At 34.8% G+C, this 16,871-nt stretch overlaps 1 protein-coding gene across 1 annotated transcript in view; it reads right to left on the bottom strand.

Moving 5' to 3' along the window:
- Positions 1 to 16,871, bottom strand: part of CTNNA1 (catenin alpha 1) — a 154,203-nt gene that overhangs the window by 105,976 nt on the left and 31,356 nt on the right. The window contains exon 4 of the mRNA XM_032476845.1: positions 382 to 548. Within this exon, the coding sequence (XP_032332736.1) occupies positions 382 to 548 (167 nt within the window). The remainder of the gene's footprint in view (positions 1 to 381; positions 549 to 16,871) is intronic.

Genomic DNA, 16,871 nt, shown 5'->3' with positions numbered 1-16,871 from the left:
CCCTGGTACCTCCATTAATAAATAAATAAATAAACAAACAAACAAACCTAGTTACCTTTCACCCCAACCTCAAAGAAAGAAAGAAAAAAAAAAAAAAAACAAAACTGTAGAAAACCAAACCAAATCCTAGGGGAGGAGGGTATAGCTCAGTGGCAGAACACGTGCTTAGTATGCACAAGATACTGAGTTCAATCCCCAGATTGCCATTGAAAAATACATAAATGAACCTAATTACCTATCCCCCTAAAAAAAAAAGTTAGCAAGAAACTAAATAAATAAAAAATTATTAAAAATAAAAATCCTAAAGGAATGCTGAACTAAGTATGGCCAGCAGCAGCCTCACCGTGATAGAACAAATTATAGACACAGGCCTGTACTTACAACTTTCAGCTGAACAAGTAATTTGTAGACATCTGCCATGTCAGCCAAAATAAGCAGCCGGGTAACAGCAGAGAGCAAAGCTCGAGCTGCCCGAACCATGTTGCCACGCTTCACAGAAGAACAGGGATCATCTGCAAACTCTCCAGCAGCACTCTTCATCAAGTCACCTGTTTAACAGGGTGGAAAAACAAACTCAGCAGGAATGGACCAAATAACTGGTCTACATTTTAAAAAATTAAAGTAGTTCAAATTTTGTATATTTCATGCATAGAATTTAAGGGGTTTTGCTTTTGTTTTCTAGCTATAACTAAGAAAAGCACCTGCATATATTGCTGGTGAAAGCACAGTATCTGGAAAGTGATCTACTACTGTACATCAAGAGCCTTAAAAATAACTCTTTCCATTGATCTAATAATATCATTTTCAGAAAAGGACCATTATATGTATCCTAAGAAAAAAAAAGAAGCCCAAGATTTAAATGGGAGAAAAAAAATGGATCTAATCCAATCTACCCTCATATCCACAGAATAATACAGAAACACAGCAGCCATTATGTCGGACCACCACACTTCATTAACCATCCCAACTATCTAATGCATACAGCTCAGGGACTCACTGGTATGTGAAAAGATAAGAGTTCAATCACTGACTCATTCATTTTCCTCAGAGCAAAACACTGCCAACAGCTCAGATGCTCAACAAGCATCTAGTTAAGTCAATTATGGTATAGCCACTGACTATTATGTAAATATTAATATATATATTTTAAAAAGTTAAAAGCTCATGATGAAATCTTAAGTAGAAAAAAGACAAAATGGTAAGTGTATACAATCCATGTTTTAAAAAAAAAGAACCTACAGAATGGAAGAAAATACTTGCTAATGATGTGACCAACAAGAGACTAATTTCTAAAATACACAAACAGCTCATACAGCTTAATATAAAAAAAAAAAAGCAACCAAATCAAAAAATGGGCAGAAGACCTAAACAGACAACTCTCCAAAGAAGACATACACATGGCTAACAAGCAGATGAAAAGATGCTCAACATCACTGTTAGAGAAATGCAAATCAAAACTACAATGAGATATCACTTCAAACCAGTCAAAATGGCCATCATTAAAAAGTCCACAAATGATAAATGCTGGTAAGGGTGTGTAGAAAAGGGAACCCTCCTACAGTGTTGGTGGGAATGTAAATTTGTGCAGCCACTATAGAGGACAGTATGGAGGTTCCTTAAAAAACTGAAAATAAACTTACCATATGATCTAGCAATCCCACTCCTAGGCATATATACGAAGAAAAATAGAATTCAAAAAGACACACGCACCCCAATGTTCACAGCAGCACTATTTACAACAGCCAAGATGTGGAAACAACCTAAATGTCCATCGATAGATGACTGGATAAAGATGTGGTGTGTGTGTGTGCGTGTGTGTGTGTGCGTGTGCGTGTCTGTGTATACACACACAATGGAATAATACTCAGCCATCAAAAAGAATAAAATAATGTCTTTTGCAACAACATGGATGGACCTGGACAGTCATTCTAAGTAAGCAGAAAGAGAAAGAAAAATACCATATGATATTGCTTATATGTGAAATCTTAAAAAAAAAAAAAAAGGACTCAAATTAACTTATCTACAAAAAAAGAAACAGACTCACCAAGAACAAACTTATAGTTACCAAAGGGGAAAGGAGGTGGGAATGGATAAATCGGGAGTTCAAAATTTGCACCTCTTGGGGAGCGATGGAAATGTTAGCTATCTTAACTGTGGAGGTGATTTCATAGGTATATACATCTATCAAAATTCATCCAATTGTACATCTAAAATACGTGTAGTTTACAGGAATTATACAATAAAGGTGTTTAAAAAAAGAGAAGGCTGGAGTCAAAAGAGAAATAATAGTTATATTAGGTTATAATTTGACTCTTTACATTATTCTGTACTTACAAAAACATTTTCTGTATTATACCCATAATAAAAAATAAGCTAAACACATACACATTTTACTATAGTTATTAGGAATGTCCAGCTTATACAATCCCTACTTCAATAATGCTAAAAAGTCATTTATAACATCTCTTAGAAACTTATAAAATAACATACTTCTTTGTCATGTATTTCTATTAATAATCATTTAGGGTGCCTATCACTTCTCTTTTTTTAATAGCTGGAAGCAACTCGAGGGCCTGGGCTGTGTCTGTTCCACCAGTTATACCGACAACACCTGTATGGTGACTATCTTTGGATTCCTGGAAAAGCAATTATTCCCTCCCTTGGCTCAATGTGCCCACTTCAGATTAAAGCCTAAAGGTTATTCACACTTTCATCTCTTCCATAAATGTAAGAAAGTACATCTTCAAGAAGCCTAGCTACTTCTGAAGAGACCAACCAAATTTCTCCTAGTTATCAAATCTCGTTGCAGAATATGAACTCAGGAGAAAAAAGTTAAATTCAACCTCAGATTTATATATTAACTAGGCTCAGAAGCATCATATACTAAGAGTAAAGACAAGCTCTACATATTTGTCAGGCCAGAAATAACTCACAATGAAGAATTTCATAGTTAAGAGTTTTCCTGGATCTAAGATACAGAAATACGGCAATTAAATGGATACATTAAGAAGTGCTATCTTGTGGTAAAGACAGAGCTCAGGCACTCACTTATTTATTCAGTAAGTATTTGAGCACCTACTATATATACATCAAAGACTATATTAGGTGCCAGTGATATGGTGCTCAAGATATAGCCCATGTCCTCATGGAGCTCTATGGAGCAGGTAAGACAGACAAGCAAACAATTAAAAGCTGATTAAGACAAGGCACCTGTACACAAAGGGCCCACAAATTAGGGAGTATTACAGTGCAATCAGAATTACAATAGCCCTGTAAGGAAAATATCAGGGAAAGCTATTTACTCATGTATGAAGTTGTCTCAAAAGCTTCGCAAGAAAAAGATATTTGCCTTAATACTAAGAGATATTACACAAGAGTTATTGGCCTTATACAATAAATAGAATTCTATCTATTTACTGAGAGCTTATTGCACACTGCCAGGGATACAAACCTGAGCAAGACTTACCTCTGCTTTCAAATGGTTTATAACCAGAAAAGAAGAAAAGTGATCACACAGAATTATGTGCCATGTGCCATTTTAACATACAAGCTGTAAGAAAAGCCCAAAGTATCATAGGGTCAAAGGAAGAAGCACTAACAACCAGTCCTGGGTAGAAGTGAAATGAGAGCAACAGTTTTACGGAAGACATGGTACTCTGAAATGGTTTCTACCTTCAAAGGATAGGAAGAATTCAGGGCAGCAGAGTTAAGGGAGTGAGCACCTCAAGCAAAAGGAACAGCAGCATAGTAATATTTAACATTTATTAAATGCCCACTCCAAGGCACTATGTATATTTTATTTAATCCTGTTAAACACAGCAAGGAGGTGGTAATAGCCCTTCTTTACCAATGAGACATCTAAAGGTTAGACAAGTTAACTAATTTAATTACAGTCACCTACCAGTAAATGACAGAGCCAGGATTTAGAATGCTAATGTTATGGTCTTAGAACCACTTATTAAGCTGCGTACACAATAAAAAAGGCATGACTGAGGCCTGAGTTCTCTAGTGTAACTGGGAAGGGATGTATAGATAAGCAGCAGACGATGGGGATGAAAAAGCCATAGACAAACAAAGCACAAAGAATTACTGAGCTGAAGAGGGAAAGTAAAGTCATAGACAATACAGGATTAACCTAACAAAACTACATATAATAAACTTGACCAGAGGTACAGGTCAGAAAGCCACAGAAAGAGGAAAGCATAGTAGTAAATCATAAAGGCAGGGGTCAAATGATATGATAACCTTTGACTGTAAGAGTGACGGAAAAGAAAGCATTGAAGATTGCATAAAGGACTCAAAGTACAGATGTTCTGTGACAGAGAAGAGAGCCAGAGTGCTATATGTGTACACATGAATCAGGGAAAATTAAAAGAAAAAAAGGCTGGAGCCCTTGAGACTGTGGATTTAGGAGGAAGCAGAGGAAGACTCTAGGACAAGAAAAACAAAGAGAACCAAAATGACAAACTGTCAAAAAACAAGACGACAAGTGTTTGCTCTAAGAGGAAACCAGTCAACAAAATCAAATGCATATATACAGATGACTGGAATAGAACTGAAAATCCAGAACTATAGCAAATTAGTTTTCAACAAGATTGCCAAAACCATTCAGCAGGGGAAAAATAAAATAGTGCTGGGACAACTGAATATTCACATGCAAAAGAATGAAGTTGGACCCCTACCTCATACCATGTATTTTCAAAATAAATCAAAACCTAAATTAAGAGGTACAATTATAAATCAAACATCTTAGAAGAAAACACTGATGTAAGTCTTCAAGACCTCTGATTAGGCAATGGTTCCTTAACTATTACACCAAAAGAACAAACAGAAAAAAAAAAAGATATAAACTGGACATCATCAAAATTAAATTTTTTGTGCTTCAAAGGACACTATCAAGAAAGTGACAAGACCCAAAGAATGCAAAAACATTTCTGAAAATCATAACTGATAAGGATCAAGTAATCACAATATATAAAGCACTCTTAAAATCCACAATAAAAAGAGAAACAATCCAATTTAAAATACACAAAGAATTATATCACCTCTCCAAAGAAGACATATAAATGGCTAACAAGCACATGAAAAGATGTTCAACCTCATCTGCTGTAAGGGCAATGCATATCAAAATGATACCACTTCATATCTACTAGGACAGCTCTAATAAAGACAAATAGTAACAAATGTTGGTGAGGATATGGGGAAATTGGAACTCTCATATCCCACTGGTGAGGATGTAAAATAGTGCAACCACTATGGAAAACAGTGTAGCAGTTCCTAAAAAGGTTAAATGTAGTGTTACCAATATGACCCATCAATTCCACTCCTAGGTACATCCCCAGAGAACTGAAAACATTTGTCAACACAAAAACATATACATAAATGTTTACAAAAGCACTCCATAATAGCTGAAATGTGGAAGCAACCCAAACACCCATCAATTAATGAATGGATAAATAAAATGAGGTATATTGATACAATGAAATATTTAGCCATAAAAAGGAATAAAGCACTGAAATATGCTATAAACATGTAGGAACCCTCAAAGCATTATGTTAAGTGAAAGAAGCCTGTCACAAAAGGCTATATATTATATTTCTCTACTTATATGAGATGTCCATTTATATGAAAGTTCTTGGGGAGGGAGGGGCAATGACAGAAAGATAAATCCATAGAGGCAGAAACCAGATTAGTGGCTGCCAGGGGCTGGGGCAGAAGGGAAGAGTGAGGACCAACTACTAATATGTAAGAGGTTTCTTTCTGAGGTTAATGACAATGTTCTGGAATTACACAGTAGTTATGGCCGTACAATCTTATATATACTAAAAAATCACTGAATTGTATGCTTTAAGAGTGAACATTATGATGTGACTTATGACTCAGTAAATAAAGACAAAAAAGAATATCAAATGCAGTGACCTGAAAGTACAGACCCTGGAGTTGGAGGTAACCTTAAGTTTGCCACTTATCAGCTATGTGACTAGACTCCATAGCCTGTTTCCTCTTCTGTAAATTGTAGAGAATGCCTTGCTGTAAGGGTCAACTACTAACATATATAAAAAGGCCTAATTTATTACCCTGCACTAGGAAACAATACAAGTGTTGGTAGAAATTACTACTATTAGATAAAACAACATAAGAAGACAGAGAAAAGATTTTCACTTTGTTTCCTGAGTATTCATCTGTTCAAAAATGACTCTCAAGGGCATTCATGCCTTATCTCAACAAGTGTTTACTGAGCACCTGGTAAGAGCCTGGCACTATTCTAAACACTTGGGAGAGAAATTAACCAGACAAAAATCCCTGGTTCCAAGGAGCTTATGTTCTAATAGGAGAGAAAGATAATAGACATAATAAATAAATCAACTATATAGTTTGGTAGATGAAAATACCTGGGGAGGGAAGGGCAGTGACAGAAAGGACAGGGGAAGTGGGGATATAAGATACAGTTTAAAATCGGGGTATCAAGGCAGGCCTCATTGAAAAGATACCACTTGAAGAAAGTCTTAAAAAAGGAAGCACAGGAGCAATGTGGCTATCTCAAGGCAACATCCCAGGCAGAGGGAATACCAAGTCAAAGACGCTGGGGTAGATGTACACTACCATGATCTTGGAAGGCCAAAAAAGCCACTGAGGCTGGCATGGAGTTAGTGAGGAAGACTGACTTTGTGGGAGATGCAAAAGCCAGAGTTCAAGGGTAACAGAACAAGTTAGAAATAAAACTGCTCTTTCAAGAATCTGGTCTGCTACTAGGAGGAAAGTCAAGGGCCTGCTAAAAAAAAACTTTTTTTTTTTAGTTTCGATTTTGTACAGGAATAGCAGTATAGTGAAAGAGTAGGATCACAAACTTAGAAGTCAAACAAACTGTAGCTTCAACACTAAAATGGTCTCAGTTTCCACAGTAGTACAACAAATACAGATAATCCTCACTTTGCACAGTAGTGCTGGTCTGTAAAAACGATCATACAAACTCAAACAATACAATGTGATCTTTATCATCAATGGGAAAAGTTACAATTGTCTTGTGACCTTTAAAACTTTTTGTGAAAAGGTTAAAAGCTCCTTACTGATGATTATAAATATACACGGAAATGAAAGAGTACAACAAATATTTAATACACTGTAACTTAAAACATTATGAACACTATTAAAGTGTTTTACTTCTTTGTAAAAAAACTACTGAAACATAGTTTTTTAACAATGCTTGCCTTTTTCAACATGATATAGAGAGCGTCTTTTCTATCCCTTCATGAATTATCGTATTTCTTTCTAAGTTTGGATCAGTTTCCAACATTTTATCTTTTGCACTTTCAAACTGAGCAGGGTGGACAAAAGAGTGAGCGTTTGAAGAAAGTGGAAGAAAATGTGAAGCAGCTGCTATGGGAAATAAAAAAGTGAATTAACCTGAAGTAAATGAAAGAACTGTGGAAAGAAGTTAAAAGCCCAGGTTAAGCCAAACAGGATGAACTTAAAGTAGATTCTTAAAACTACAGTCAATCTAAATGAATCAAAACTCTTTAATGATTAGCTTACATTCAAATGGACCAGTGAAAAGTATTAAAGATAATTTTAAATTTAACTTTAATCACTCAATCTCACTATAATAATCGTCCAATTTATCCCCAACTCTAATCTCTATTTTCACCACAACCACACCTCCTTCTAAATTCTCATTCCCACCCAAGTTTCTCTTAAAAGTTTCATTTCTCTACAGCTAGCACAAATCATTCCAAAACAGTATCAGGTCAAATGACAAGTAGAACTAGAATGAAGATGCAAAGTAAATTAAATATATTTACATCCACTCTAATCTCTCTTAGCTCACAACCATAATGACAAATACTTAACTTCATGGCTAACATATGTTATTAGTAATGAAAACAACACATCAGAAACATACTGTACAATAGATTAAAACATAGAAATTTTCTCTACTCACAAAACTATGAACAAATATGTAAATAAACCACTAGCCTTTTTAAAAAGGGACTCAAATTTCTGCTAAATGGTCATCTCTGTAAAAGGAACAAGACTTTAAAATTGACTTGAGATGTTTAATAAGGTAATAAAATAAATCTTTACTGTCAACAGGTTTACAGCATATATTTCTAAGAGTTATCAAAAGCACTCTGTATACAAAAAGGCAAACTAGGAAAACTGAGGCAGTCTGTCTGTCCAAGGTCACATGATCAGCAGTAAAAGCTGAGAATATAACTGTGTCTTCTGGCCTTGTCCCAATTGTCTCTAGTCTACTACACGACATCTTGTATTAACCAAGATATAAAGATGGAGCTTAAGAGAACCCACTACTACTGTTTCATCTGCCATGAAATCATATCTGTCAACATGCCGATCTCCTGGCATTTTCTCCTAACTAAGCTCCCCTGGAGTTCAAAACAAGGACAAAGGGCAACTGTAAGAGAAATTTAAAAACCACAGTTCTACATTACAACAGGACAAGGTAAAAGCCTTTCTGAAGCATCAAATATCTTGAATAAATTCCCTTCAAAGCAATCCAAGTTTTTATTAAGTTATGGGGAAAAAGGACAAGCTTCAAACGTGTGTGGGGGTGTGTGTATGTGTATGAGAAACAGACAGACACAGAGACAGACAGAAAAAGTTTTCAAAACGAGGTTTTTCTTCTTTTTTTTAACTTGATCCTAGGAAACATGAGATATTCTATTATGCTGCTCCTTTAAACAAAGAATATTACAAAGTAATGTTAATGAATACACATTATTCTCCCACAGGACTGTCTGGTGGAGATAAAAAAAGATATTGAAACTGGGTCTGAATCCCAATTTTGCTATTTGGTGGCTGTGTGACTTCAGGTTGCTACATCTTTACCTCTGTTTTCTTTCCTGTAAAATGGGAATATCACCTCCCATTCCACTGGGCTGCAGTAGAAAATAAATGAGGTAATAAATACAATGCTCAACAAATACTACCATGTCCTTTCCACTTTCCCATCTATTTTCTCCAATTCTTAAAATCCATTCAGAACATGGTCATTGCTCACACACCAAAGATTTCTTATATATTTAGAAATAAAGTCATGCTAGCAAGTTTCCTAAAGGATAAAGGAAAAACTGGCTTTTAATTTGCAGTGAAGAAGGAATAAAGACAGAACCCCCTTCACTCCAATCTCCGTAAGGCAGAAAGTGGTTAAAAAAAAAAAAAAAACTGGTCCTTTTGTGGTAAAAGCTATAAGCAAAGCTTGACTTAGTTCACCTTGCTGGGTTTTAGTTTTTCTATCTGGTTTTAAAAAAAAAAAAAGAGTAATTAAGCCAAACTGAGGTTCCTTCTAGGTTTTAGTAAACTAGTCAACTCCCTCATCTATCCTACAATTTTATAACTTCCCATCCCAAAAAGCCCATGCCATACTACAAGAATGGCTCCCAACCACAATGCCATTAGCTGAGGGTACCAGGTTCTCAGAAATCCAGTAATGGAAACACCTCTGTAAGCTTTCAAAAGTCCTTCAAGGAGAGCCGAAAGACACAGCAAAGTTGTATCTTCCCTAAAAACAATACCAAGGATACTTCTAATACGTTCCTTGGCCAGAACTTTTTATACCTTTAGGTCCAGAAAGCGACAAAAACTCAGCCACCTGCAGAAGAGCATGGTTTGTCTTCTATAAATTACATAATCCACCCACTCTAGGTGTCTTTATTAATAGGGAAAAAATATTTAATTTCTACCTTAAAAATAGACAATATGTAACAATCTGTACTGCACAACAAGAATGGAGATCACCATGTATTTACACCATGAGGGTGGGATGGGGAGACTACACCAACATACATGAAAATACCAACAGAGGTGGTACATCATAAGATTGTATAGCCTGATGAGTGATTACTTTCTGATACGTGTGTGTGCTTTTTTAAACTTTCTATAATAAATACACTTTCAAAGAAAAAACTTTTTAAATGATTTTAAAATGTAAAAATCTGTAATTCACGTCTGTGATATATAAATCTCAGGTATTCCTAAAAAGGAATAATGTAAAGTATTCCAAAAAGTCTATATGCAAAATTTTTTTTCTAAGGTATAAAAATCCCACGGCTATTAGTGTCACTACAAAAAGGAAAAAGTAAAATTAACATACATTATGAAATACAAAAGCTTATTTTTTGCTTAGTTACTTCAGGAAAAGTTCAACTGTTATACAGACTTAAAGTTAGACATTTCTTAAACAGAACATTTTACAAAAGCATATTGTTTGTTATCAACTGCCAGATCCAAAAGAAAAAGATATTTTAAGATATCCACCTGAATACACTTTCGAGGACCAGCAAACATAGTCCTGTGTCAAAATAACAGAAGCTTCCAGGAGAGGACCTAAAAGCCATTTATCATCTTAAGCATGTTCAAATTGTTTATTCATTTCATGATCACTTTCATGGCCATATGTGGAATTCCGACTGCTCCTCTCCTATTTTCAAGTCACTTTGATCTCTATCTCAAAATGATTTTTATTATCTAAAGTTTTTCATCCTCTCGGATATCTCATACTATCCTTGTTAACAATGGCAGGCTTCAGTCTTTAAAATCAAAACTATCCTATTTACCATACTCCTTTTAAGTTTTGGAAAAGTGAATAAAACTCTGGCCATAACAATATTAAAGAGAAGTCTTATTTTCTGGCTCAAAACAACCTCCTCAAATCATATTACTCTACAGAGGACATTATTCAGCATCAAAAATTATTTTGTGGGGGAGTACTTAATGATACTGAAAGATGTTCAGGATCCATTAAGTGAAAAAAGCAAATGAGCAAAACAATCAAGCAAAACATATTTCTACCCATGTAAGTAGAAATTCTGGAAGAGTCTAGACCAAAATGTCTATTTTTGGTTTCATCTCAGGGTAATGAAATTATGGCTAATTTTTATTTCTTCCTTTTCCCTCTTACTATCAAAAACATGTTCACTATAGAAAACTAACTTTTGTTAAAGGAATGTTTTTAGTTCTACCCAGGAATTAGCCATAGGAAGAAGGGGAAGAAAAAAAGAGTAAGTAACCAGTATCACAGGTAAGTCTGTACTTAACAGCTGGGCATCTTTCACACAGTAGAAAGTAAAAAACATCCAGCTTTGAATTTGAATTCCTAAAACTTCCCTAGTACAGGATTTCTAATTCTTGAAAGTGACTTTTTTATTGCTTTAGCTCCACTGAGAAATCTACTCTATGCCAAATTCTCTTAAATATATATGAGGAAGGGATCTCACCAAAAAGTGATATAACCGTTATTATTTCTTTGCTATCATTCCACCAACTTTCATTTTACAAAATAATAAACTGACAAGACCAAGTCTCCACAAAATAATTTGCCAACTTCAAGATAATCAAGAATTAACATGCATTTCCCAACCTGTCCCAAAATCCCTTTCCTCCACCCCCTCAAAATTATTAAATTCACCTTCCATGATCTGATAATAAAATAAGTCATCTTCCACACTTGTTGTTGAAGATAAACCGGCAATATAGTTACAAAGAATAACAGATTTTGTAACATAGTCCTTATGGGAAGGGACCAAATGGTGGCATATATCTGACATAACCTGTATGCCCCGTGACATGTGGATGAATCTGAATAACACAATTAATCCTCTCCACCTTCACCTTTCATCAGTGAGGTATATCTGGCAAAAACCACAGACCCCTAGATGATACCACCATAATTACAGAAAAACTGACAATGGCAAAAAAAAAAAAAAAAAAAAAAAAAAAAATCCTGACAGATGCTTGAGGAGAACTTCCCTGAGGTGTCATTTTTAATTCACAACTGTTCCTTTTGAAAATAAACTCAGGAAAAAAACATTTAACATCATGTTATTCAAATACTATAAGCCCATCTAAATCAGTTCAGAGAACACCTAGAAAAACTCTCAAACTATACCCTTCCTTATCCCCTGAGGGTAAGAAAAGGAGCTTTGGCATTTCTAATTTTTCCAGTCAACAGAACGGTTTTTTAAAAAAATTAAAATAGCATACCACACATATTCATGTTCTCATTTTCCTTACTAATTCAAGTGTGCCCTGATGCTATTCAGAAACACTCCAAAGAGAGGCACTTACTTCCTGATTACACATTCAAATAGATGCATAACATGCATTTCAACTTGGAATCACTTCCTTAAGAAATTAACCAGTAGAAACCATGTTTCTACACCATGGTTGAAGTCATGCCAAAGTCAAAAATTTAATACCGTAGGATATCTTCTCCAGCTACACTGTAAAAAGCATTAAGGCAATAAGTACTACTACTCATTGTAACTTAAAACTATTATTATCCTGGTTAGTAGTATTATTTTTGTGAATTTAACAAGACACTTTTTAAAAAGAGGCAAAATTTCAAGATGACAGGAAACATTAGAATTTAATAACTTCACTCTCCTTTCCTCACTTCCAAGCTGACTAAACCAGAACCCGAGTCTCTGCAAAGTAGCATATGCTAACACAAGAGTAGTGATCCAGAAGCAGACAGCATCCCTGACACATCCCAAGAAAAAAAAAATATAGCCTCTACCCTAGAGACTTACAGTTTAAGTCAGACAGACAACTTTAAAACATAAAACACCCTGACGACAACCAGTTAATGATTTCTTGGAATTTATACTTTGCTCTTCCTGCTCAAGTTAAATGAAGAGCAAGAAAAAATGGATTAAATGGTGAAAGTGGAGGAATAGGGGTCAATAATGAACACATTTTAAATTAATCATAGTCTTCAGGAATACATGAAGGGTACGAATTAGAGTGGGAGCACTTCTAACAACAGATACAGCCATCACAGGATCACATGAAGAGACATTCACAAAAATAAGAGGCAAAAATAGGATGAAAAATCTACCAGGATCACAAGGAGAAAAGGCAGGGTAACAAATGAGAAGCCAGAACTTAAAGCAAAAGTATGAGAAAAATCAGCTGATTTCTTGTTAGGTTTAATGAAGAAAGTCATTACACTAATCTGAAAATCTAATTAACTTAACTTTAATCTTTTTTCAAAATGTTGAATATTGCTCTACTATTGCTCTTCCATACCATCGTTAACACTTTTTGAAACCCATCCTCAATATTCCAGGGTAGGAACACTTGTTTGTCATTTTTATCCTCTGAAAAATTAAAAAGCCCATAAGATGAAGCTCATGATTCTAGCCTGAATAAAATCACACTAACAAGACTAGAAAAATTAAAATTCAATCTCTCACACACACCCACACAAAGCTCCTCAAAGCTATGTTTCAAGTCTTCAAATCATGAACTTAGCAAAGCCAGACTCCACTCTGAAGTCTACATCTCAAATCCTACTCGAAATAGTCACTGACAGCTGCTTTGTCCTGATTACATCTGCCTTTTAACATCTATCTTGCAGGCTACCTATATTTCTGAAGCTGTCAACATCTGCACTGGACAAGAGACCAATTTTTACCTCTTTCAATCTGACTCTTGTCAGTTGCCAGGGAGAAAATTATGCCTCAAGAGCCTGACAGCTTGGGCTCAATATTCTTTTGTCAAGGATAAAATACATCATTAAATTCCTTAAAATTGCCTTGCCAAGATTCTGACACACACACATATATGTACATATATTCATACACACACCTCCCATGTGTATTTTTTTCTCCCTATATACAAATCATGCAAACTCTAACACGGAAGATGACATCTATGTCCTCAATTTCACTACACAATTACTGAGATAAATAAGAGAATTAATTAATATCAATTTAAAACTCTCACTGCCTATCCCTTCTTCATGCAATGTCCCTAAGAGACAGTCAGTTTTATCTAACTGGGTAATTCTGTGCTTCCAAAATTTTCAAATGCTGAGACGTTATCTGTGCAACAAGACCATAAGAGTATGCTCACCAATCAAATGTAACTAAGATCACACAGATGCTGTCAAAGTCAATAGTTTTAACTCCACTGTTTCAGAAGACCAATAAATACTACTTTCTTGCTCTAAAAGTGACAAGACACTTTCTACGGAAAAGATGGTTCTTGTAATGACTAAGACCTGGTATTGAACAACATTGACTGTTCTCAATAAGTTGAAGTTCTACTTCTACTCAAGGACTATAATTAAAGTTTATCTGAAATGGAGTAATGATCCCAAAGCCAGAACTTGAAAACAAAACCCTCCAAAGAAATCTTAAGATAAATACTATCTAAACATAAACCGATATGAAAGGGGGACACTACAAGCCAAACATTAAAGTGTTTGCTTTCTATCTACTGGACAAGGATACTTAGTAAAAGAATTTACTCCATTTTCACCTTCTAGCCATTTGGGGAGAAGAGGTATGAAGGTATTCTTAATAAATGTTTTTTCAGTATTGGAGAAGAGGCTGCAGTGAATTATCCAGATGTTTTCATGCTGTCCAGCACATACATGAGAGGTGATTGGGTGTGGTTAGTGGTATGGCAGTCATCAAACAAAAATCAAACCAAATAGTCTGGGAGGCTGTAAAAGTCACTGGATTTAAGCTGCAATCTTCACTCTATTCAACCACCTTTTCCAGGACTACCATAAATCTTGTCCCATCATTAAAATCATTACGCACACATACAATCATGTCTTGAGTTCCAATTCCAAGTTAACACTACCTCTGCAATACCAACAGATTAGTGATGAGAAATCTAAAAGATTAGCACCTCTGGCCCAATAAGCCATTTCTCAATTTTTGAAACCTGGTAGAATTCCCATCAATAAGAAAAACAACAGGGCTTCAACAAATCAACAATAAGAGTAATAAATGTTTACAGATACTTATCACTGCCCTAGGGGCTCTCACAAGCACCGTGTTTCAGATATATTCATAAACAAACATAAGAAATGATCAACATCAATTACCTCCAAATAATGCAATTTAAAAAAAAAAGTAGCATTTTACACCTATAAAGATAGACAAAAATTTTAATGGACTATCCTATTACTTGTCAAGAAGGACAACTTGCTTCCATTAAACATCATTTGATTGTACCCCTTGCTCCTTTGGAGAATGCTCCCCCATTCTTTGTGTCCTGGAGTGTACATGTGAGCCAGACTGACTAATCAATCTCCTCTAACAACAGAAATTGGTTCAGTGCTGGGCGTGGCCAAAGCAAAACTAATTAGTCCCCTCAATGACTAAGACACAAAGATTGAGGGAGAAAAGTTTTTCCTGCTGGGATGACAAAAGTAGGATGACTCAAAAAAAAAGTAGGATGACCACCTTAAACTAGAGGTGGACATCTTATCCAATATGCATGTATGAAAACAAAGGTAAACTGAAATACATGGACTCAGGTAATGAAGAAAGTCTCAAATCTTTTCAGTCACATCTAGCCATGCCTGAACTCAGGGTCTACTCCTAGAATTCCCAGTTACAAAGACCCATAAACTCCTTTTTTGCTTAAACAAGTTTGAGCTGAATTTCTGTAACCTGTACTTGGTGAGGTTATATGATCATTAGCAAACTAGACAGACAGATAGACAAGATAGATTAATAGATAATAATCCTACTGGAGAACAATTTAGAAATACATTTTTAAAGTCCTAAAACCTATGTCCCTGAGGAAACTCTCTGTATGGTAATTACATGGTTATATATACATGTAAAACTTTATCAAACTTTACACCAATTTGTGTACTTCACTGGATATAAATTATACCTTAATTTTTAAAAAAAGTTCTGTGCCCCTATATTCCTACTCCAGGAAATATGTCTTAGAGCTATAATTTTTTTTAAAAAAGGGAAAACATTGTATGTAAACGGTGTTCACTCACTATAGCATTATTTACATGAAAAACATAAAAATAACCTCTAAGTCCAATAATAGAGAAATGATGCAATAGAAAGTATAGAAAACCGTTTTAAAGATTAAAAAAATCATTGAAAAAAACCTATAATTAGTGTTAAATTTTTAGAAGAAAATAACAAAAATGCTACCAAAGTCAGAAATAAAACTAGGGTAAAATGCACTAAATATAAAATACTATTTATAATAATTCAAAAATAAAAATAATGTAAATCTAGGAAACATACAGAGAACTCATATGCTATATACTAATGAAAGAAACAAAAAAAAATGACCCAAATAGATGGAAACATTTTGTTCAGACTGAAAGACTCAATATAGTAAAAATGTCAACTCTCCCCAAATTGATTACAAGTTTAATGTAATTCCTATCAAAATCCCCAATTTTTTATACATATAGACAACACTATCTAAAATTTATACGGAAGAGCAAAAGAACTAGAATAGCTAAAACTATTTAGAAGAATAAAGTGAGAGGAATCACTCGACGTAATTCTAAGACTCATCACTACAGCAATAAAGACTGGGTACTGACAGAGGGATAGACACACTGATCAATGGAACAAAACAGAGAACCCAGAAATAATCCCACACAAGCACAGCTGACTGATTTTTTACAAGGTGGGGGCAAAAGCGATTCAATGAAGGAAAGACAGTCTTTTCATAAATGGGACTGCAACAACTGTATGTTCATAAGGGAAAAAAAGAACTCAACCTAAACCTCACATGTTATACAAAAAATGACCCAAAATGAATTCGAGAGTTAGCTGTAAAATATAAAAATACAAAACTTTTTAAAGAAAACAGGAGAAAATCTTCATGAGCTAAAGCTTGCTGAAGAATTCTTCAACCTAACACCAAAGCATGATCCAGAAATGGGAGTTGGGGGTAAATCAACAATTTGGACTTCATCACAATTAAAAACTTTTACTATGCAAAAGACCTGTTAAGAAGATAAAAAGACAAGCTATATCCACACCATGGAGTACTCATGGAATACCCTCTAGCAATAAAAAGTTAATACTATTGATACATCACCTTGGATGGCTCTCACGTTGAGGGAA

This window comes from Camelus ferus, chromosome 3 (assembly GCF_009834535.1).
Source record: "Camelus ferus isolate YT-003-E chromosome 3, BCGSAC_Cfer_1.0, whole genome shotgun sequence".
NCBI lineage: Eukaryota > Metazoa > Chordata > Mammalia > Artiodactyla > Camelidae > Camelus > Camelus ferus.
This window is presented reverse-complemented; position numbering and strand designations above follow the sequence as displayed.